Source organism: Ambystoma mexicanum, chromosome 4p (assembly GCF_040938575.1).
Source record: "Ambystoma mexicanum isolate Mex_15411 chromosome 4p, UKY_AmexF1_1, whole genome shotgun sequence".
Classification (NCBI taxonomy): domain Eukaryota; kingdom Metazoa; phylum Chordata; class Amphibia; order Caudata; family Ambystomatidae; genus Ambystoma; species Ambystoma mexicanum.
Genome location: NC_090927.1, coordinates 1,174,159,400 through 1,174,184,430, shown reverse-complemented (window position 1 = coordinate 1,174,184,430; position 25,031 = coordinate 1,174,159,400). Strand labels below are relative to the sequence as shown.

General features: G+C 45.7%; 1 protein-coding gene across 1 annotated transcript in view; it reads left to right on the top strand.

The window, feature by feature from the left end:
• Positions 1 to 25,031, top strand: part of IGF2R (insulin like growth factor 2 receptor) — a 2,762,372-nt gene that overhangs the window by 2,641,689 nt on the left and 95,652 nt on the right. The window contains 1 exon segment of the mRNA XM_069606818.1: positions 13,674 to 13,860. Coding sequence (XP_069462919.1) covers positions 13,674 to 13,860 — 187 coding nt within the window.

The window sequence follows — 25,031 nt, the reverse complement described above, 5'->3', positions numbered from 1 at the left end:
GGGGTGTATAGTGAACGAAGTCTATTGTATTCTAAAATACAAGGAATATCAGCGTTTACTTTACTTGCATCAAAGTTGATTAGAAATAGACCGTCAAGTGTACGTAAGCGTGATAGTGCTATGTAGCTCATGCCTTCTTTAAAGACTGTGTTACCAATATCTATCAATGCTTTGTCTAGGGTAAGACCTTGTGATTTATGAATGGTGACTGCATATGCAAGGGTTAGAGAAAATTGTTCTCTGCGTACATACATGTCTTTGAAGAGAAGGAATTGAGCTGTTGAGCGTCCTATCCTTTTCACTTCTGAAAGTTTGTCAAAGAGAATATTCGCAAACTGAATGTTGTTGTCACGTGGGTATGTTTGAAAGCCAACAACTGTACCCAGTGCGCCATTAACTAGTCCTTGATCCACGTCAAGGTTACGTTTAAGCATTATTCTACAATTTAAGGATATTTTTGATATTTTTTCCAATCCAGCTGTGTTGGAGATTGAATTTTCTAAACTATTTAGTCTTGTTGTGGCTTGGTCACACATGGGTAGTGTCATACCATGTAAATCTAGTTTGTCTGTGGCGCTAATTTCAATTATTGGTTGCATTTCTTTTTTAACATTGTTTCATTGAATTTGAAACAGCTTGCAAGAGTTGGCATTAAGGCCATGCAATTGACATTTTTGAGCGCTAATTGTTCCATAACATCCGTAGCACATGCATTATCGCCATAAAGGGCATGAATGTGCCGGGATTTCAATATTGCTTGTGCTTCTTGAGATAGTATACCAACTGTAATACTTTTTAAGACGTTGGCATAAGTGAGATCCGCATGTTTTCTGTTAATTCTCTGCATTGGAAATGTTGCCAAAGGTTGACATTTCCTATGCTGCCAACAGTTTTACGGCAGAGTTTGTATCCTAAGGTTTTAAAAATAGGCTCAGCTTTCACTGGTGTCAATTGAAGATCATCTCCGAAAACAATAATGTGTTTTCCTCCAAAAAGCTCTTCGTAGTTTGTTTTGAGTACTGTTATATAGAATGCACTGACATTGATGTCAGTGGAACCTTAAATAACAGAATGTTCCAATGTAAGGGAACGTTCATCTATTCCACTACCTGCGGTCCCAGACTCCGGGGCCTTCAATAAAGCTTACGTTTGAGCTTACGCTTGTCCGCCTCTTTATTACAATTGGCGACGAGGCTCCCTATTCTCAAGGCCCCCTGGGGTTCATTCAACCACACCGCCGCTGAGTCCAGCATCCCTCCGCCCACGGAGCAATGAACAACTCATGGCGGCTCTGAACACTGCCTGCTCACCGTGCTGTGACCTTCTCCGACCACGATGTGGGTAAGCTGAGAGAGAGAGAGCTGATCCTTGTGGCACTGAACAAGAAAGCACCTGTGAAAATGATTTATGAACCCTGAACGAAAGAGCGGCTGGATGCATTTTACGAATCGCTAGCCAACGGCAGACGCTAGCGATTCGAGGAAAGGACCTAGGAGCGTGAGGCTGCGTGTAGCCATTTTGGATGGCTGCATTCATGCTGCCATGGAAACGACAATACGGAGAGGGCACGGAGCATAATACGAGTGCGGTCTCTCACGGGGCCCTCTAGTAACACGTATTTAGCAACAAAGAAGCGATTGTGAAGCCCGTGAACCTGCAAACACTGCACTAGCAGTACCAAGACACTTTCCAGTACTGAAAATTAGACGCATTCAATAATTGTTGTCTGGAGTCTCGATGATAACTGTGCCCACGCCGCCCATTGTATAACTTCAAGCTTCAAATCACCTAACACAAAAGTGACACGGTCTCCAAAAGACATTTTGTTTTGAAAGTGATAGTGCAAAGCAAATTGCATCTACGCACACATCATTCCAGTATTCCAACATAACTGTGAGAACACCTATTTGCAACAAGCCGTCAAACTTAAATAAAGCACATTCCCATACCCATCATGCAGAACGTCCCGCCTCCAACTAAATTTCTTCCATGACCCGGAAGCCCTGTGTGCCCATGGGAGCAATGGATTGATGGCTTCCAAGTCTATTTGAGGGCCATTGGTGGAAACAAATTCAGTGCTGACCTCAAGGAGGTGACCCTTTTGAATTGTGTTGGAGCAGAAGCCCTGAGGATATTCCCGACCCTGATGATGCAGGAGGAGATGGCACCCGCAAATTTGACAGTGCTTTAGCCAAGCTTACTAAGCATTTCAGCAATAAAACCAATGTGGTACTGGAAAGGTACATATTTTTCTCCCGAAAACAACTGAGGGCGAGTCAATTGACACCTACATGGCGTCCCTCAGGGCGCTCATGTCAACCTGTAATTTCACGGGTGTCGGGGACAAATATTTGAGGGACCAACTCGTGCTCAACGTAGCTGATCCACGGATATAACAAAGACTGTGGCAGACCCATCATTGGACCAAGCCACAGAAATAGCGAAAAGCATGGAGATGGGTGATCGCTGTATGAAGGAAAGGTTTGACCAGATGGGGAGTATAGAAGTGAAATCCGTTGAGAATCCCGAAGCAGACCTAGGTGAACCTTTGGTGGCAGTGGTAAGGAGACCATCAGCATATGGATCAAGGCCCTACTTCAGAGGACGAAGAGTTCCAGACTATGCCAAAGTCCGGGACGCTGCCAAAAGTGCAGCTGGTATAAACACTACGATACCGATAGAGAATGCCCGGCGGCAGCTGTTGAGTGTTACCGATGCAACCAGATCGGGCACTTTGCAAAGGTATGTAGAAATACACGAGGAAGAGCCAGTAGATCTAGCAAGTTCACCAGACGACCCTATGCCAGGACACCGAGAGGCACCGTGAGGGCCATTGAAGGGGAGCAAGGACGAGATGATATGCTGACCATCAGTCAAGGTAGTCCACCGGTACAAATACTCACTGTCACATCTTTACAACAATCCAATGGCTCGTGGGTTGATATGTTTATAAATGGCGTACCTCTCCCCATAATGGTGGACATGGGGTCCCCATACACCATGGTGGACGTCAAAACCTTCCTCGAAAAATTGTACGGCAAGATGCGAGACATACAAAACACTGTGGTAAGAGCAACAGGTTATGGGAAGACCCCCATAGACATCATTGGGTGCACATGGGTGAGACTCAAATTCCGCAACAGAGAAACATACTGCAGGCTCGTCATAGCAAGAAACGGATCATCCTTAGTAGGTTGGGAAGAACAGGCTGCCCTCTGAGTGAGAATTCACCCCGGAGAGGAGATCCCTATATTAAGTGTGTTAACGGATGACATTGACAGTAAAACAGCATTGGCCCCGAAAGTATTCAGCGGGAAAATTGGAGTTCTTCAGGGTTTCCAGCACAGAATTGTCTTGAAGAAGGGTGCCATTCCTGTAGCCCACAGAGTTCGTGGAGTTCTTTTTGGGACAAAGGAAGCATTAAAGAACGAACTTGCGCGCCTGTGCGAACAAAATACCATACAGCCCATAGAAAGCTCACAGTGGCTCGCTCCAATAGTTTTGGTGAAAAAGCCCGATAATTCCATAAGAATGTGCGTTGATTTGAGGGACCTGAACAAAAACATCTGGGTCGATAGCCACCCCCTTCCTAATATATTTGAACTGTTAAAAAACCATGAAGCCGGCGAAATATTTCAGCACTTTGGACCTATCCTCGGCCTATCACCAAATTGCCCTGGAGGAGGACTCGAGAAGTCTCACATCATTTGTCACTGCTTTGGGGGCATTTATGTTCAAGAGAATATTTTTCGGACTTGCATCGGCTGCCGCCGTTTTCCAGAGGTTGATGTTGCACCTGTTTGGAGGCCTACAAGGTGTACACTGCTTCCAAGACGACATCCTTATCTCTGCCATCACAGAAGAGGAGCATGACGCAAAACTAATGGGTGTCCTACAAGTGATCCAAAAGAAGGTCTCACTCTAAAATTGGACAAGTGCAACATCAAATGCAATAAGTTCTCCTACCTCGGTCATTCCATAGATGCCCAAGGCATCAGTCCCAAGAGGGAGCTAATGGACACCATATTAGGTATTGCTGAGCCAGAAAATAAAGACCAGCTCAGGAGTTTCCTTGGCATGATGGAGTACTACTCCAAATCCATAGGTGACTACGCCAACAAGACCAAGAGCATGAGGAACCTCATGAAGAAGACAGCCAAGTTTGCGTGGTCTGATCAATGCAAGACTAAGTTCGAAGAAATAAAATCCAACATAAATAGGGCGCCGGCCCTTGGGGATGTTCGATTGCAAGGGCAAGAACATCATATCGGTGCATACAAGTAAGGTCGGTTTGGGTGGAGTCCTAGACCAACTACAAAATAGAAATCTGGTGACAATTGCCTTTGCATCCAGGGTACTGAAAGGAGCAGAACTGAATTATTCCACAATATAGAGGGAAGCCCTAGGGGTGAAGTGGATCCTACAGCATTTTAGGAACTTAATCTGGGGGCTACCCGTCCTGCTCAAAACGGACCACAAACCATTAGTGCACATCCTCCAGTCCAAAATGCTCACCTCATATCACCGAGAATCAGGCGATGGATTCTTGACATTATGCAATATAATATCCAAGTGTGCTATACTCCAGGTGCACAGAATCAAGTAGCCGACTGCTTTTCCAGATTATCGACCAACCTAGACACTGAAATGGAGTGTCCGGATGGAGACATTGTAGCTGCCATAAATCAGCCATACCCAAAGATGATTGGAAAAGCATAGCCTGCGCCGACCCAGAACAACAAAGAATTAGGAGAGCTATAGTCTATGACTGGAGAGTGTCTGATCAAATTGTAGCAAGGTTCTTCAAGGAAGAAATATCCATGGATGAAGGACATATCTATAGAGGTGATAGGATAATTCCACCTGTACAACTCAGGAAAAATCTACTCGACCTAGCACATGAGGGACACCTGGGAAGGAGCTTAGCTAAAAACAGGGGGAGGGGCAATTATTGGTGGCCGAACATGTGGAGAGAAGCAGAAGAACTCGTCAGAAATCGCTCTGCCTGTGCCACCAGCGACAAATCCAAGGTTCTGAGAAAGACTCCATTACAGCCGGTGGACCCTCCCAAAATTGTGCGGTCTAAACTGGCAATAGACATCATGGGTCCATTTGAAAACCTTGAACCTGTTAAAATATATGTCATAGTACTTGTGGACTACACCTCCAAATGGACAGAGTGGGGAATTTCAGAAACCAACGTAACCACAAAAAAGATCACAGATTTTTTAACAAAAGTATTCAACAGGGAATGAGATCCTAAAGAATTAGTCTCCGACAATGGATCCCAATTCACCTCATTGGAATTTCAGGAGTTCCTCATGCATAGATCAATCGATCACATAACAACATCCCTGTATCCTCCTATTTCGAACGGACTCGTAGAAAGAATGAACAGGCTAGTAAAGAGTCTGATTCAATTGGCCATAGCCAACACCCTCCCGTGGAGAGAAACACTTAAAGAAGTCTTGTGTGCATATAGGACAACTCCACACACTACCACCAACGTTCAACCCTTCACCATGATGCAAGGCAGAGCTGCGTGCAATCGTCTTAGACCTGCATGGATCTTCAAGGACACTGGAGAAGCAAAGTGGAACATGGACCAGGTACAGAAAACAGTGAAGGAGAAGCAAGTAAAATACAAAACATACTATGATTCAAGAAACAAAGTAAAGGAAATGATGATCCGAGAAGGAGACTGGGTATGTGTTAGAGAACCCAAAAAAACACTTAAAGGAGAGTCCAGCTTCAGGTCCCCGCAAAAGGTAGTGAACTGTCATGGCAAATCTGTGGTGTTAAATGATGGGAAGAGATGGTCTGGTGGTGATCTTGTGAAAATAGAAATAGACTCCAATAGACCAGGCACAAGCAAAGACAATAGTATCTCACCAAGCTCAGTGAAGGACAAAGACACACCTATTAAGGACAATTTTGCAACAACAGAAATACCTCACTACAGGAATTAAGGAAATGACAAGTTCAGCGATGTACATGACTAAACTCCAGTTGGAGGACTGTCCAAGAGAAATCGGAGGGTCATCCTAAACTTCAACAGTGACTATCTCTAGTATTAACAGCACCTGCCACAGTATCCTTTTCTTTTGCTATAGAGAACTACAAAATATCAGTTCCATACTTTTGTTAAATTCGCAAAGCAGTTCAATCCTTTTCTTCTCCCCTCCTTTTTCCCTTACCCCACCTCCTCCTTACCCTTCTATCCCCTCTCCTGCTTTATATAGGAAGTGAGATGTTATATAGAATGCACTGACAGTGATGTCAGTGCCACCTTAAGTAACAGAGTGTTCCAATGTAAGGGAACGTTCATCTATTCCACTACCTGCGGTCCCAGACTCCGGGGGCCTTCAATAAAGCTTACGTTTGAGCTTACGCATGTCCGCCTCTTTATTACAAGTACTTCTTGTAATCTGAAGTGAATCAAAGCCAACATTAGGTTGGAGACCATGCTCACTTCATCTATTAGTAGCGTTTTCATTTGTTTTAATACTCTGCATAGTTCCATTGCAGCTTCTGTAGAACGTTTGTAATAGTCTAATTTGTTTTGGTGTTCTACTGGCAGGAGTAGTAATCGGTGTAAAGTGACACTGCCTATGTTGTAGGCAGCTAAACCTGTGGGGGCAGTGACAACAGCTGACAGTTTGTTGTTTGTCAATTGTTGAAGGAATTTGCTGATGATTTTGATTAAGAATGTTTTGCCAGAACCAGCTTCACCACTGACGTAAAGTAGTATAGGTTTGTAATTTTGGCACATTATTTATTTTCATATTGTACACCATGTGCAATTTCTTTTGTTACTTCTTGAAAAATGCTACACTGCTCATTGTTTAGTTTTGATTGTAGTATAGTTAAGTCTTCTTTATCTTCATACTGACACATGGTGTTTTCTACTTCGTCATAGCTAATTCTGCCTCGTTTGCTATTAGTGGCTGTCCCAGTGGTTCTTGGCTTCCTGTTACAGAAGGTTGACTACTGTCAGGAGTGTCCTTAGCCAGTTGGGCCTTGAGTTCTTCTTCGTGTTGCTGTTCATTGTGCAACATTGTTTTGTAGTGTGTAAAGTTTACATCAGCTTTAGTGCTTTAATTTGCTTTGAAAGCATCTTCGTAGGAGTCATAGTTATCTAGTATTTCTTCTTCTTTTCTCCATGGTTTAAAGAGTTGCAGCAGGGACATGTAATATAGTTCTTTATGTTGAGGAGTCTTTAATGGTAATTTGATATGATTAATTAAATTTGGTTTGGTGAGTTTTACTAAGCTGCCTTCACAATTTGTCACTCTGTATCTACCTTTTTTTAATCGGGTTTTATATTATTTTTGTATGTGAAGTTTTGGGCTATGTGGTATAGACACATGGTTTCCAAAGTGGTACTTCTGTTTGGGTAGTATGTGTCCAGCAAATTGTTTTTCAAAATGTCTTGGCTGTTGGGATCATTTTTGGCTATTATTTCTATGTCGCCGTATGATTTCAGAACTCTTTTTCTAGATTAAGTAAGACCAAGACTTAGCCATACTATATTTATTTTTAGATTTTCCATACAAAGCAGTACCGTTTAAACGATCATCTGCTTCATAGGAGCCACATTCTCTATGGGAGAGCATTTTTATGCCCAAGTTGTATAATTTCTGAGACAGTGTTTTGTCTGATGACAGGTCATTCCAGAGGTCTTGAAGCTCTGTTTTTTCTGCTTTGGTTAAGTATGCTGTAACATATCGTGCAACTGCAGTGGAATTGTCTGCAATGTACTGCACATCTATGTTTGCATTCCATAAGAGGGCAATGATTGCATTGTAATCATTGATATATTTTTCTTCTTCTGTTCTTTTTATGTAATATGTATTTTTAGGTGATTTACCTTTAACACTATGTCTAACTGAAGACATGAGGTTGTTTACTTGACCTGTTTTTGTAACTGGTCTAGGGAAACCAAAGCGGCATTTGGTGTAGTATTTCCCTTTGTTTTTGTATCTGCAACAACAATATTTGCCACATTTGTGCCTTTGAAATTGTAAAATTTGTGCATGAAGATCACTTTTTGTTGCTTCCGATGGAATTTCAAAAGTGACATATTTTTCGATAAACTGTAACACAGTGGCATCATTGTCTTGACCAAATTTAGGAGCATCCTTAATCCATAAAAGCATGTGGATATGTGGTGCTCCTCTGGCATGGTATTCTTTTCTCCAAAAGAAGTGTTGCACTTTTCCGATGGGAGGAACAGTTTTATTACAAATAAAGTATAGCATAGCAATGAAGCGATGATGAAAATATCTTGAAACATTAACAGGATCTAGAGAACAAAGTCCTCCAGGAGTTAGTATATCTGTTTGTTTTGTTTTTGTTTGATATGCGTAGGAAATCATGTAAATCTTCCCAGGCATATTCTGCACAACTTAATGTAACAAACCAAGTGGGTGGGCCAAAGTTTCTTATCATACAACGTACATCTCCATGACGTCGGAACCAGTACTCTTTGGTAGCACGCATGTTTGCTAATAGATTTGTAATACATGATTGTAAAACCTCATCTTTTTCTTGCACTTTTTGTAATAATTGTGTTGCTGACATACTTTGAAAGTGGGTTCCTGATTTTAATGTGTGTGCAACTCCGTAACATAGAGTTACTAGTTCACTTTCAAAGAGTAGGTGGAATATGTATTCCACATTTTGTCTGAATCTGGGAATCTTCAGAATACCTTCGTAATGAGCGGTATTCTGATGCTGTTATTTTAATAGGTCTATCATCGTACCTTCCTCCTTTGCCAGTAGGAAAGCGTAGAGGAAAAGCACGTGCTTCTATACTTTTTTCCCATATGCTGATTGGTGATCCTTTTGTTTGTCGCATTTGTTACATTTTTAGTACATCTTCTACAGTGTCATTAGAGTGTAGTGGATGAATTGTATAATGGTCTAAAATATTGCATACTGTAGCAGGATCTAGAAGCTCAAATTGACCAGTTTCTGGTGATTCTTGAATTATTTCAGTGGTTTACTTCAAGTTTTCTTCAATATTCATTTCTTTGTAGTATTCATTGTTGTCTTTTAGATATTGCAAGGGTTGTCTATCTTTATGTAAGTCTACCAGTTGTTGCCAATTTTTTTTGTCTTTTGTAGGTACACCATTTACCAAGATAATTAAAGATTGCTCCATTGGACGTTGCACTCCCAGAGTGTGCACTTTTGTTTTAGATCTAATGGTAAATACACTACTTTGCCACGAATGCCTTTCACCAATTCAGAGGGAGGTAATTTTGCTGTTTTTGGTTGAAGGCGTATTATTGCTTGAAAGGGGTGCACTGTTTGAATTATGATGCTCTCATATAAATTGAGTTGTTGTAGGGGTTTTGGTAGTGAGAATAATTCCAAATTATTTGTGATAGCACGTGAAGGAGTTTGGTTGTTGTCAATTTTTGTAGTGCAGTAACTGCAAAGTATTAAGGGGTCAGTTATTTCGTACTTGTTTCCTGCTATAAGGTAGAGAGCTAATTCAAAGCATTTAGAATCTTCATTGTCTTCTATTTTGTATGTTAGGTCTACAGTTTTTGTGTTACTTTTATAAAAAATTCTGAGGCAACATACACACACATGGTTTGGTACTTCAGCAGATGTACTTTTAAATTTCAGAATTTCTTTTTTGTATGTGTGTAGTAGAAGGTTGCCATGCGTAGAATTGTTGTTAATTTGTTGTAAAGCTATTGCATTTTGTAAGTGGCTTTCACTTCCAAAATATTTTTTCTGGATACAGTCGATTTCTTCAAGTAGGTCTTTTGCTGTACCACGTAGAAGAATGTTATTTAAATTGGCTAATGCTAAAACAGGACTTTTAGCATAGTACAGTTTATAAACTAGATTTCTTATAGTTGAATGATGTGTTGATATTTGAATATGATGGAAGGTGGTTTAACAAATAGGTCCTGAAATGCAGGCCAATGAATGTCCTTGTAGTCCTGCGCACTTGACAGGTATCCATATTTTGCAGTATTTTAATTTTTATTTTGTCTTTGCCTTTCACATACTGATTGAGGAATTGGCGTAAAGACTTGAAAGATTTTTTGGGAATGTTACACATTGATGTGCATGGCCATTTGCATACTAGACGTTCTAGTTCAGTTGAATTGAGGGGTAATTCTAAGCTTTCTGGGGATATTTTTGTAAGCAGTATTTCTTGTTCCATTATGGTATTATTAACTTTTTTATAACCTCGTCCACTGCTATGTATGGCAATTGTATTTGATTGCTTTTGTATGTATGCTTCTTCATTAAAATATGGTTCTGTGCTTGTGGTGTGACTCCACTCTCCTCCACAGATATTTAAGAAGTTATTTTTGTTGACATTTAGTTTATTTAGAAGTCTTTTTTGTAATTTAGTCATTAGTTTTGTTAGTGGTTTCATTTTGTTTAACACTAAAATAAATAACTTTCTTTTGAGAAGGATTGCATTGTCTATCAAAGCTTCTAAGATTAATTTCCTACGGTAGTTTTTATGGGTTGTGCATGATTTCTCTCCTGTTTTTATAAGATTTGAAGGACAGAACATTTTGGCTAAAATACTTTTCTTGGTATGCTTACTTTGTACTATATCAAGATTTATAGAAGAAGTTTTATTTGTGGTGATAGTTGATTTTCTGTTAATTGTTTTTTGGGTTGTTTTACTTTTTGATAGAGGAGGCAAAGTTATTTTACTGGAAACTTCTTTTGTTTCACTAAATGACTGTATTAGCTGTTGTGTTTCAACTTTTTAAAAAAAATTCTGCTATAGATGGATGTTTATGTTGGAGACTTTTCTTTTCATTTGCTCTACTTCTGCGTTCCTTTCTACGGAGTTGCTTTTTGGTAGGCATGCTTTAGGGTCTGTTGAAGAAAATACAGAAGGTATGGGTTGGGGTGTTCTGCAATGCATGTGTGTTGTGTGCATGAGTGTTTGAGTGAGATGATAAAGATGTATGTAATGGTGTGTGATTGGGCATTGGGAAGTACAACTAGGGATGGGTATTCTTGAATTAATGTGTTACTAAACTGGGGTTCAGATCACAGAAAAAAAGTAAGCCAGTGGTGTGGAGAAGTATAAATAGTATATCTAAAGCTATACAATTAAAACAGTTGTTTCTTCTACAACATCTAAATTCTAGCGGCTGAGTTGGGTAATTTGTGTGGCGAAAAATAGGAATTTGTGGGCCATTCTGCCAGTAAATCACTGTTTAAGACGGGAGGATTTTTGGTCAGAATGGTGCAGAATCTCTATTTTTAGGCACAGAAGTAGCATGTATTAACCTTAGAGTGTGTTTGAGTAATAATTCAAATATTATGGTAACAATCTACTTACTTTTTTTCTAAAATGAGCAGTTTGCTTCTTAGTTCTTTGTAATTCAAATTCGGCTGCTTATTTTCAGGAGAATCGTCTTCACTGCAATTGTAAAAGAATGAAATTAGTAATTCGGTTTGTATATAGCACTGTTTTTAATTTAAACATAGATTTTTTTAACTTCGAATGCTCGGCGCCTTCCTCAAAACCATTAAAACTATCTTATGACTAACTGTAGGAAAGAAAATATCTTTACTATGGCTTGTCAAAATCATAATGTACCACTGTATACCACTTTTCCTGTAACTAAGCTTTTCCACGTAATAGTGAGTCCATGTGATAGCCTGCTTTTCCACGTAAGAGGGAGTCAATGTCATAGCCTGCTTGTCCTATATAAATGTAAGTAATTATATAAATGAAAAAAATTAAAACCAAGTATGTGTTTGTACAAATATTATTCTTTGAGATTTGATGATGGAGTGTGCATGTAATTTTGTTTGATCATATGTAGTCTATATATTTTATTTCAAAAATGTTAGTTTAACATTATTTGCGTGTGTGTGTACGAAGAAATTAAACGGTATAAAGGTTTGTAAGTCACAGTTCATTTTAGGAGAATGAAAAAATGATCGTAGATTCATTTTACAGATTATACAAGGTAAAAGTCGGTTAGAAAATGTGTTCATCTACTGTATAGAAAATATGCATACCTGTAGTTTGTGTTCATGCATATGGATATGGACGAAGCTGCAAGTAGAAATCTTGGAGACTTGTCTAGTATTTCTCGTAGATCGTGCTTGCCAATGGTATGAGACTTGTAGTCCGAGAGATTCGCCGTACATTTGCAGTGCTGATCTATGATGATGCAGTTACATGTAGAGGTCTTGGATTTGATTTGTGGATGGTCATGTGATTTCTTAGCTACATCCAATGAGGGAATGGCACAGAGAGTAAAGTGGAAATGGTAGAAGGGCTGTCCATGTTACGATATGTTCGCGGACATGGCGGTAGTTCTAGGACACCGCGTATTACATCCGGGGAATTTGGGGTGGGGAGGCATGCAAATGAGATTGAATGTATTAAGGGATTGGTCAGTAAAGTTTAGTGAGTGTGTTGTGCTAGGAGAGGTTTTCTCAGATGTTCTTTTTGCTGAGAGAAAAACAGATAGCTATGGCTGAGTGTTTTAAAAACAGATTGTGTGGATTTTGGGAGACTCGTGGATACATTGGTTGAAGGTGCATGCAGAAAGCTGCGGAGTATCTATAGATCTTGGATTTCCACATGTGGAAGTGCACTGGCATGGAGTGCATGGAATGAAGTGGCTATACTTGCTACCTCTCTGTGCAACTTTGAAGATAGAGGAACATCCAGACATAGTTGTAATTCATTGTGGAGGGAACAGTTTAGGACATGTGTCTGGAATTTCTTTGCAATTTGCAATGAAAGAAGGACTTCAGAAGATCATGGACATGTTTCCAAACTCCAAAGTAATTTTTTCACGGATTGCATAGAGACAAATGTGGCTTCGTTCTTTCTCATGTGGTCCGCAAATGGAGAAAGCAAGGCGTAATGTCAATAAGGCTGTTTGTGCCTACCTAAGAGATTTTGGCATGTCCTCTTTTCACAATGAAAATATTATCAATGACATTTGTGATGTCATCTTTGATGTCCTGGGTGTTAGTCGTAGCAGTGCACGGTGGTGGCGCGAGTTATGGTTCCTTAGCTTACCATAATTGGCGAATTTCAGGGGTTTTTCGGTTTTACTTGGAACCAAAATGTCCCTTTAACAAAGTTTTTTTACTGAATCTGATAGGTTTTTAGTAGCGCAACTTAACCATAACGTCCCTTTAACAAAGTTTTTTTACTGAATATATATACATATATATATATATATATATATATATATATATATATATATATATATATATTATTCTTTTTTTTATGTTTTATTTAAAATGTATAATGGTCTCTATTACAAGGCCTACATTGAATCAATGTCCAATTATACATTTAATTACTTTCATACATCTCATTAATGCCCAATTACATACAGTTTCATAATGTCAGTGCCTTGGCTACATGGATATATTGTTAATATCTAGCCTTCATCACAGTTCATTGTAACAGCAAATATGTTTGTCATACTGATACAAAGTATAGTATGAATGCAACTTCTGACAAGTCTCCCTATTTTACATGAATGCAGTTCTTGACTCAGACATGCCAAAGGTGCATGTCCAAAGGGGGCTTGAAAATCCTTTTAGGATATCTCATAAGTAAACAATTGTCGGTTAAAAGATGACATTGCGATATAAGTATTGTTAATAATTTATCTGTGTCTTGTTTTCTTCCTTAGGTGGGGATTTGGATATAGAATTTACTTCCAACTCTCCATGCGGCAAGGATAGATCGAAAAATGCCTCTTCAACAATCATCTTGCACTGCAGTTTAACAACAGGCAACGGCATTCCAGAATTTCTGCACGAGACTACAAACTGCCAGTACCTGTTTGTTTGGTACACCTCTGTGGTCTGTCCATTGGCGTACGTGATCATTTTTACGCTTTATTATTGAAGAGCACTTTCTTACAATATATTTCTTTGGAAAGATCTAATGCATTAAGCATGATTGGATCTTCTGTAACGTAACACCTGTGACAAATCCTTGGATGTTGGCCCTTCTTCCATGGGGAAGCCCTTTCCCATCAGGCCCAGGAGGTAAGGCTGCTACCCGGTATTCCCCCTGGGGGTGGTACATGGTGGGTAGATCTCATGGGGGGACTAGTGTTGGAATAGGGATGATTATCTATGGAGAAAACGGCGTGACACCCCTCACCCAACATCCTACACACCTCTATGTCCCAACCTCATAACTAACCGGGCTATACCCATAAATAGGTCCATAGGAGTGAACCCTACTGAGACCAATACAAGACCAGACTACCCAAGTAGAATTCCCTTAAACACTACTGGGACAAAGAAGAGTAGGGACCTACCTAAGGGAGGATGAATATGAAAGTACTAGGACGAGGAGGACAAATGGATCAATGAGGAATACTTACAGCAATTGGATGGGACGTTCTAGTTGTTTTTGCACATCAGAAATAAAAAGGGATGGAGGACTTTTATTTTTGTCAAGTCGGTCAATGGGTCACAGAGCGTCCAGCCAGTCCCAAAGAGAAGCCAGCGGAGGGAGGGAGGGAGGGAGGGAGGGAGGGAGAGAGAGAGGGAGGGAGAGAGGGAGGGAGGGAGAGAGGGAGGGAGAGAGAGAGGGAGGGAGGGAGAGAGGGAGGGAGAGAGGGAGGGAGAGAGGGAGGGAGGGAGAGAGGGAGGGAGAGAGGGAGGGAGAGAGGGAGGGAGAGACCGCGAGAGAGAGAGACCTGCCCCAACCGGGATACTCGAGAGAGAGAGAGAGATGCAGAGAAGTGGAAACGTCTCCAGTCTCAAGGGAAAGCAGAATCCGGTGGCGTAGAGCAGATCCAAAGCGGTGGGAAGTCTGTGACAGAAACAAAGAGGAATCAAAGCTGGCGAGCAGGGAGATGCCAACACAGCCCGCCATACAACCCCAAGCATCCAAGAGAGGAATGGCTGGACGCCAACGCAGTGGGGGCTTGGGACCCTAGTTCTGTGACCCATATGCCCAAAACAAGGGGATTTCCTTGTGTTGAAACTTGACAAGCAAGGGTGTCAAGTTGCTCAAAGAAATATAAGAGAAACAAGGGGGCTTGGGATCCCGTTGAGTGGAAGGAGACCCATCGGCGTAATCTTTTTTTGTGGCAGTGCCTGGTGGGGAAGTGAACCCAACCATAGGTTATTAAAAAAAAAGACAAGGGTCTGGGACCCACATCCTTAGAGGAAGACAACAGTACCTGATAAGAAAGCAGACCAGGTTTTTTGTACCCGGGTCTGGGACCCGCACCCTAGAAGAGAACCATGCTTGGCAGGTTAGTGAACTACGTTGGTCCAAGATGGGGGAAGGGATGTATATTCTCTGCTATTGTAAACTGTGAAAACATGAGAAAAGCCAGTGGAAGAAGCATACTCCCTAGCATTGTGATTTGAAGGCCTGAGAAAGGCCAGGGGAAGAATCGTAGCCCCTGGCACTGTAAGAAGCCTCACCTCATTGTGAAAATTGTGAGAAGCCTGGGTAAAGGAAAGGGAATAATTCTCTTGGCCCTGTAAGCAGTTTGTGAGCATTGTAATAAAAGGCAAAGGAATGGACGTATTCTCTTGGCATTATGAGAAGCACAGGAAAGACCAGGGGAAGGGAGTCAGTCCCCCCTGTTTTTGTGAACATTGTTGTAAAAACCAAGGGAAGGGAGTCATTTTCTTGGCATTATGCAAAGCCCATTAAAGATGAGGGGAAGGGAGTCATTGCCCCTGGCATTCTAAACTGCACAGTAAAGGCCAAGGGAAGGAACTCTTTCATCCTGGCGCTGTGAAAAGTAAGAGAAACGTGAGGAAGGTTAGGGGAGAGGGAGTCGCCCCTCCCCCAAAACTGTGAAGATGCAAAATTTTTTATTCCATGTGCGTTGGTGGAGCGCCAAGCCAAGAAAACTTTGGGATTTTTTATTTTGATCTTTTTGAAGAACCTTTTCCTTTTTCATCATCCGGATGTAAACTTTGGTCTACCACCCAGAAAAAGGGAGACATTACTCTGGACCATGAAGATTACCACTTTACTTAATTTGGTTTAGAGTGTAATGGAAGGAAATAGGTTTTGACACACGACGGTGGACTTTTGCTTTCAGGCATTCTGACATATGAGGTAGGGAAACCCATCTTAGAGTTAGTGATAGTTAAGGGTGTTCATATTTCTGAATAAAAGTCTTTAGCAACAATCATGCCACCTGTGTGTCAGTTTCCTCCTAGAAAACCCTTACATCTTGTGTCAGGAGAGGGATGTGGCCTGGTTGACACAAACTGGAGAACCCTTACAAGTAGTAAGCTGGGTGATGTGATCTCTAGCCCCACGGTTACTACGCCAGGAAAAGAGTTGACCAGTGTACACTCCTCCACTAGTATGTCATCCACTCTAGAAACAAATACCATTCTCCAGCATGGGGTCTGGCATGGATTCACATGCTCATGAATATTCGCCGTCGTCAGGCTGAGAATCCTCGGTAAAGAAAGATCAGTATCAGTTTCGTTTCTGATCTGTCTTTCGTAGTAGTAACCAATCACTGATCTCTGCGTCATACTGACCACAGCCAATGACTGCCATCTCCCTAATCCCCGCCTCTGGCAGCCATCTTCAGATTTTTACCGCACGTTCAAGTGTTGGGATCCTCGTGCTATTGCTCTCGAGCTTTAGTGCTTTTTTCGCGCTTTTTCTTAGGAAAATGTTCTCTTTTTCGGTCAAAAGAGCCTCAAGCTCCACCGTTTCTTTATCCGATCAACGGGGACCCGTGTCAGATTCTTCTACGCCCCCCCAAGGGTGAAGATTTCGTCGAGCCACGCTTTTAGAGGACTCCAGAAGTTTCTCAGGCCCATCTCGATCATGGCCCAGGAGAAAGGAAGCTCGACGCCCGGAAAACTGTTCAGGGTCTGCCCTGGATGCCAGCTTCAGAATGTCTTTAAGGAGGACGAACACTCCCTTTGCCTCTACTGCCTGCATGAGGACAAGACGCATGTGGAGAAGGACTGTGCGTTTTGCGGCAATATGTCGGAGCGGACCATGAAGGACCGCCATCTGCGTCTCGCCAACTGGCTGGAAGGGAAGAGCCCGTCAGGCGAGAAGAAGAAGAAGAAGTCCGAGTGGTCTTCTAAGACCTTTGAGGGCGCCCCGGCGACGGGGGTCCAACAGAAGGCCAAGCACCGCGAGTCCGCTGGCACCGGGAGCGCCGAACGGTCGGGCTCTACGGGCGCCAGGCAGGGCGCATCCTCCCCGGAGCCATCAACCACGAGCCAACGCTCTGGCTCGGGTAAGAGGAAGGCTGAGCACCCGACGAAGCTCCTGGAGAGACCCCGGTCGAGCTCGAAGGCCCCATCGGAGGGGGAGCGAGGCGGTGACCCTCCCCCCAAGGAGAAGGCGGTGAGCGCACCTAAGGTGGTGAAAGCCTTGATCCACCCGGCCAAGGCCTCTATCGAGACAGTCGCGGCGACCCTGGCTCAGCCTGTGGAGGCTACACCAGTGGTGGCGACCTCGGGGCCAAGAGTCTCCCTGCCACCGCGGAGGGTGTCCTCTTTCATGCCCATCGACAGGACCCCCGTGAAACCTCCGACGGAGAAGAAAAGGGGGGGGGTAGGAGGTCGTCGTGGATTCGGCCTCAACCTCTGAGGAGGAGCTGATCGAAGTCTTAGGCCACGGCGTTGGCGTGGGAGGGACCCCGACATAGGAGACGATGGGAACGTCGAGGGTGCCGACGGGGCTCCTGACCGCCCGTCGGAATCCCCTCAACCAGTGCCGCAAGACAACTCGGCGGCCATTTTGTTGGCTATACAGTCCTTCTGCTCGGAGATAAGGACGAGATTGCCGTACCACCAACGGAGGAACCTCTCCCGACGGGGGACCCGGAGCCAGGCCCTTCTGGGAGCCCTCCTCCTAAGAGAAGAAGGATTCATCCTCCACCTCCTTTTCAACCATCGCGCCCTGCTCAGCCCTCCTCGCCGTCCATGACCCGTGGGGATGATACAGGGCCTGACACGGCCGCGACGGGCACAGACGACGAGGTTTACGACGAGGATCTCCCGTCGTCACCTCCTCCCCGGGCTTCCCCGCCCGACGAGATTGGATCGTTTCATGCCATGATCGCCAGTGCATCCAAGCTTTTCCAGCTCTGCCCGGAAGAGAAGAAGGAGGAAGGTTTCCTTTATCAACGGCGCGAGACCAAGAGGAAGACTGTCCTCGCTGTACCTCTACTGGACGATATCTGGGATGAGGGTCTCGCCCCCCTCAAGAACCCACCCACAACGCCTGCGAGAAGGGATCGGTACGAGAAGAAGTACTGGGTCCCGGACGCGGGCCCCTTGTGCCTTCGGGCACAGCCGACCCCGGACTCGGTCGTCTCCGCGGTGGCCAGGAAGAAAGCGGGGGGGGGCCTTGGCCTCTACGTCAACCTCCCCGCCGGACGGCGAGGGAAAGAAATTGGACACAATGGGACGCAGAGTCATCTCATCGGCAGCAACGACGATTAAGGCTGCCAACGCCTTGGCTATCGTAGCCCGCTACGACAGGGAGTTGTGGTACAAAATCGCCCCCCTGCTGGACTTCTTACCAGACGACAAGAGGGCGGAGGCCCTAGAGATCTTGCAGGAAGAAGAAGTGGCATCGGACCACGCCATTACGATAGCGACAGACATCGCTGACACTGGATTTCGCCAGTTGGGCAACGGCGTGTGCCTTAGACGGCGTGGATGGCTCAAGGCAACTGACTTCCGTCAGGACGTGCAGACCAGAGTCTTGGACATGCCGTTCGACGGGAGCAACCTGTTTGGGAAAACAGTGGACAATTCCCTACAAGCCATCAAGACGGACACGGAGACGGCCCGGGCTCTTGGTGTTCTTCAGCAACGACGGCCGCCCTTTCGGAGCGGCGGAGGCAAGCAGGGTGCCTCCAAAGGTTCTGGCGGCAGATTTTCCACCTATCGTCAAGCGGCCCGTTCGTCGTCACAGGAAGCCTACAGGGGATGAGGCAAGTCGGGCGGACCCCGCCGCCGTCGCCAAGGAGGACAAGGCGGCAAAGTCTTGTCGAAGCAGGACTGAACCGGCCGTGGGGTCGGGCCCCCACCGAAGCAACCCGGTGGGAGGCCGGCTGGCGAGCTTCGTCAGCGTGTGGGAGTCCATCTCCACCGACCGTTGGGTGCTGGACGCCCTGGCCCAGGGTCACGCGCTTGAGTTTCTAAAGAAGTGCCCACGCGTCCCCCCCCGTGGCCTGGAAGGTACATCACGTCCCTCAACTTCTCTTGGAGGTAAAGGTGATGCTCAAGAAAGGCGCCATCGAGCTCGTCCCAAAAAGGCTTCGGGGCTCCGGAGTTTACTCAAGATACTTCCTCGTGAAGAAGAAGACGGGAGGATGGCTTCCCATCCTGGACCTACGACGACTGAAGAAATTCATCAAGGCACAGAAGTTCCGGATGGTCACCCTCCAGCATGTCCTGGGTCAACTAGAGGAGGGCGACTTCCTGTCATCATTGGATTTGGAGGATGCCTACTTCCATATCCCCATCCTAAAGGGACACCGAAAGTTTCTCAGATTTGTGGTCCAAGGGCGTCACTACCAGTTCAGAGCCCTTCTCTTCGGATTGAGGTCGGCACCCAGGGTGTTCACCAAGTGCCTCGCACCGGTGGTGGCGCGTCTGCGCCTGGAGGGGATCCACGTCTACCCCTACCTGGACGACTGGCTCATCCGAACAAAGACAAAGGAGCTCGCTGCGGAGCACACGGCGAGGACCGTCGAACTACTCACGGACCTGGGATTCTCCATAAACTACGCCAAGTCCCACCTGGTGCCTGCGTAAGACGCACTGTTTTTGGGAGTGAAGCTCGACACAGTGGCGCTTCTGGCCTCTCTGTCGGAGGAAAGGACGAGGGCCATCTTGGGCAAGGTGCAGCGGATGCTGGTTGCGGACGCGGCCAGGGTGAGGTCCATCAAGTCCCTCCTCGGAATGATGTCTTCTTGCATTTATCTCATCCGCCTGTGCAGGCTTCGGATGCGCCCGTTACAGGAGCTCCTGGACGCTCGCTGGATCCAGACGAAGGGCAGCTTCGAGGACAGGACTACACTCAACGAGAGCTTCCGACAAGCGATCCGGTGGTGGGGCACCCGCGCGCATCTGACGGCGGGCTTGGACTTCCAGACCCCGGGCCACCAGAAGACGGTGACCACGGATGATGCCTCCCTGGAAGGGTGAGGAGCGCACACCGAAAATCTGCACGCGAGGGGCCTTTGGCTGCCGACAGAGAAGTCCCTACATATCAACGTCCTGGAACTCCGTGCAGTGTTTTGGGCCCTCAGGTCCTTTCTTCCGTCCCTCAAGGGCAAGGTGGTGAGGATCTTCACCGACAACACCACCACCATGTTTTACATCAGGAAACAGGGCGGTACCAGATCCCCAGCCCTGTCCAAGGAGGCGCAGGATCTGTGGCATTGGGCCGTCGCCCAAGGGATGTTTCTGGTGCCGTTTGATCTGGCGGGGAAAAAAACCCACCATCGCCGACTCGCTCAGCAGAGAGCTGCGCTCGCGCCACGAGTGGGAACTACGACAGGATCTAGTGGACCGCCTCTTCCGATGGTGGGGCACACCCCAGATCGATCTGTTCGCGACGGCGGCGAACTCCAAGTGCCGGAGGTTCGCCAGCAGGTTTCCCCAGCCGAGGAGCATGGGCGATGCTTTCTCGTTCCCCTGGGAGGGCCTGTTCCTATATGCGTTCCCTCCATTGCCGCTGCTGATCCGGCTCATCAACCAGCTCAAGAGGTCACGGTGCAGGATGATCCTCGTCGCACCTGCGTGGCCGAGGCAGATATGGTTCCCGGACCTTCTGGACTTGTCAGCATCCCCATCAATCAAGCTGCCAGTGGACGCAGATCTTCTCTCCAGGGAAGGAGGCGCCATCCTCCATCACGACCCGAAGTCGCTGAACTTGCAGGCCTGGCTCCTGCAGCATTAGAGTTTGGAGGTTACGACATACCGGCCGACTGCAGAGAGGCTCTTGCAAAGGCCAGGGCGTCCTCGACTCTTAAATGCTACGGACACAAATGGAAGAGGTTCTCTGTCTGGTGCCACGCACAGAAGATTAACCCTCTACGGATTACGGCTCCTCAAGTACTGCCGTACCTGCTGACGCTGGCCAAGGCTGGACTGGCGCACGCTTCCATCAAGATTCATCTTGCTGCGATCTCCCGATACACCAGAACCACGGGACGGACGTCTTTGTGGTCTCATCGTCTGGTGAAAGAATTCATGGAGGGACTGTTCAGATCGTTCGCGCCGGGGAAGGCCCCGGCGTGGGAGCTCAACGTGGTGCTGACCAAGCTCATGGGACCTCTGTTCGAGCCTCTGCACTCAGCTCCGTTGAAGTTCTTGTCGTGGAAAACAGCGTTACTTGTGGCCATCACCTCTGCACGACGGGTGGGAGAGATACAGGCCCTTTCCTGCAAGCCCCCGTACTTGACTTTTCACGACACGAGGGTAGTGCTCAGGAAGCACCCCTCCTTCATGCCCAAGGTGCCGTCGGACTTCCACCTCAACGAATCCTTGGTGTTGCCTGTTTTCTTCCCGTCACCTTCGTCGCCGGCTGAAAGGACTTTGCACTCGCTGGATGTGGCTAGAGCGCTGAAGTTCTACGTGGACCGCACGAAGAGTTTTCGGAAGACGTCACAACTTTTTGTGAACTTTGGACCTGTCAATCAGGGGAAGGCTCTCTCGAAGGCTTCCATTTCCAGATGGCTCTCCGGCTGTATCATGTACTGTCATCGGTTGGCAAACCGACCGCTGCCTGGCCGTCCGAGAGCCCATTATACCAGAGCGATCGCAGCTACCACGGCGTTCCTATCCGGTGTGCCCTTGCTGGACATCTGCAGGACTGCTACGTGGAGGTCTACGCACACCTTCACGAAATTCTACTGCATCGATCGGGATTCCAGGGAGGAGTCCAGGGTCGGCCAAGCAGTGCTGCGCAACCTGTTCGCCTAAGGTGAGCCTGGTGAGGAGGTAAGAATTGCTTAATGTTGAGTTTTGGATGTAATGCTTAATGTTGAGCCTTTGCCACCTCCCGTGGTTGTGCATGTGTGTACTGCTATGTATTCCTTTATTCATGTGCATGTGAATCCATGCCAGACCCCATGTTGGAGAAGGAACAAGTTACTTACCTGTAACTGTTGTTCTCCAGCATGGGTCTGGCATGGATTCACATGCGAACCCTCCCGCCTACCCCTCTGCGGCTCTTTACTTGGTCATACTGCCACTTCACGTGCTACCAAATCTGAGGATGGCTGCCAGGAGCGGAGCTTAGGGAGAGGGCAGTCATTGGCTGGGGGCAGTATGACCCAGAGACCAGTGATTGGTTACTACTGAGAAAGACAGATCGGAAACAAAACTGATACTGATTTTTTCTATACCAAGGATTCCCGGCCTGACGACGGGGAATATTCATGAGCATGTGAATCCATGCCAGACCCATGCTGGAGAACAACAGTTACAGGTAAGTAACTTGTTCCTTCTTCCCACCGCCTCTTCCTTCTAAGGTTGGGGAGCGGTTTTACTGGCTGAACGCCAAAAGATATCTCAGCTTTTTTAACTCTCAGATAAACGACTTCAGGAAGATGACCAGCTTTTTATCGTTTACACTGTGCCTGTGAATTGCAGCTCATGGTAGGTTACTCTGGTGTCCATGTGGGCAGGGTTGTTTCCAATCAAACCCTTTTCTGGTGGATTGTCCTCTTTATATTGGAGTTCTATGATCTGACTTGGAAAGAGTTTCCTGAAGGTCTTGGGGGCTCATTCAACCAAAGTGCTGGCAACTATTTCTGCTCTGCAGAGGGGTGTCCCTGTGTTGGACATATGTTAAGCAGCTAAACGTGCCTCATTGCACAGTTTTACCACACGTTATTGCTTTGCTTCCTTGTGAGTTTAGGGCTGTTGCCTTTTGCGAGGCAGTTCTCCAACTTTTCCTGGAGGAGGGGTGGATTACTCCCACTTATCCCTCTTCTGGGTTTCTATACTGCAAAGACAGTCTAAAATGATGAATCTGCTGAGGGAATTCATTAGAATAATATATTACTTGCCACTCTGTAATGTTCCTTCTGATGGATTAGTCCTTCACAAAGATTCCTCACCCTCTCAACTCGATACCCTTGACAGATAGTTTGTGCAGCTCCTGCTGTTCTCTTTGGTCCCTCAGTTGGGGAGTACTAGGGTAACTATGAAATTGAGGTCATGGGGTGTGGTTGGCTCCATATACACTGCATCTGACATCCTGTCCAGCATCATGGGCACACAATAGAATCGAATTTGAGGCACACTACTGGCCTTAATGACTAAAAGTGTTTCTGGGCAGCTATCCGTGGGAGAAGCGTTATCTAATATAAGGTATGTGGGAGGGAGGAATGACTAATACATTAAAGAACATTACCTGGATGTAAATAATTTCTTCTTCAAGGTGACGTGACCGATCTGTTTCAGGCTTCAAGCACAGTTTCACAGGATCTCCTGTGGTGGGCCGATGGAGATAACATGCTTAGAGGAAAGTCTCTACAGCACCCTCACCTCCCCCCCTTTGACTGTGGTCACAGATTCCTCCTTGAAAATCTAGGATGCTCCGATGTATGATCTTTCAGTGAACGGGGTGTGGTCCTGCACAGAACTGAATGTGCACATCAAGCTCCTGGAACTGCAGGCCATCAGGCCAGTTATGGTTGCTTTCCTTTTGTCCATATGGCGCAAATATGTCTTGATTCTGACAGACAACACAGTGGCCCTGCATTACCTCAACAAGAATGGTGGTGTGCAGCCGCTGTGCAGGGAAGCAATATTACTCTGGTACTCGGCACTGAAGAATGAAGGTCATCTGTCGGCAGCTCATCTGGCCAGGACGGAGCTGTTGCAGATGCCTTGAGCAAGTTGTGTTCAGTGTCTGATTAGTGGGAGTTGTCAAGATGTTCTGGCCACAGTGTTTACCTCTGGGGGGACCTCTCCGGGCTACCTCTTTGTCATCAGTGTGAACTGGAAGAATGAGGAGTTCTGCTGCAGTGAATGTATTCCTCTGGCAGCTCTGTGGGACGAATATATTTTGATTAACTTCAATCTTAAATTTGCAAGCCCTCCAATTTCAGTCATACTGCATGTTATCAGAAGACTGCTGAGGTTTGGTTCCACCAGGACCTTGATCGCCCCAGACAGGGAACAGAGGATTTGGTACAGAGAATTTCTGGGCTTGTTTATCTGTCCCCCTTGGTTGCCTCCCTGCGAGGGTGGACCTTCTCGCACAATCAGATTGCAGGCTCCTCCATCCAAGCCTGGGCAGCCTCAACCTTCATGGTTAGCTGCTGAAGCTCAGGTACACTGGGCTCTATGTAGATGCCATCCTCTGTGCGCCTTTCATCCAGGCGGCCTGCCACCCTGTCCATATGCTCACAGTAGTCCTAAATTTCGGGCTTGGTGCTGCAAGAATGGTCTGGCCCATTTGATCTGTCTGACCCCTCTGGTTCTGTATTTTCTGCTTTCCTTGGCCCATTATGTCCTTCTGATTGGCATTGTGAAGGTGGACCATCGCACTATTTGGGTATTCAAAAGGACCCCCGAAAAGGGCTTGTTCCTTTCCTTTGCCAGTGCTATGCGGTTTTTGCCTGGATTTTCTAACCAGCTTCCACCATGCCAGTTTATTGTTCCTGCATGGGATTTAAACCTTGTTTTGATGTTTCTCATGCCAGCTCCATTTTGAGCCTTTGTTACTGCCCCTTACAGAGTCTCACCCTTCAGGGGATTTTCTTGATGGATATCAAATCTGTTAGGGACATGTGTGAGATTCAGGTCCATTCTGTCAAGCCCGCACACCTTGTCTCCTCCCCTTAGAGGAAGTTTTTTCTGAAAGTGAGGACTACCTTCCTTCCAAGGGTTCATTCATACTACTTCCTGTCACAGAAGATCATCTTCCTGATTTCTACCCTCTGTCTAATCCTAAAATGGGGTGTTTCATTGCCTGGACATCAAGAGGGCTATCAGCTGCTGTGCCTCTCAGTTGAGGGACATCAGAAAAGATGACCAGCTGTTTGTGG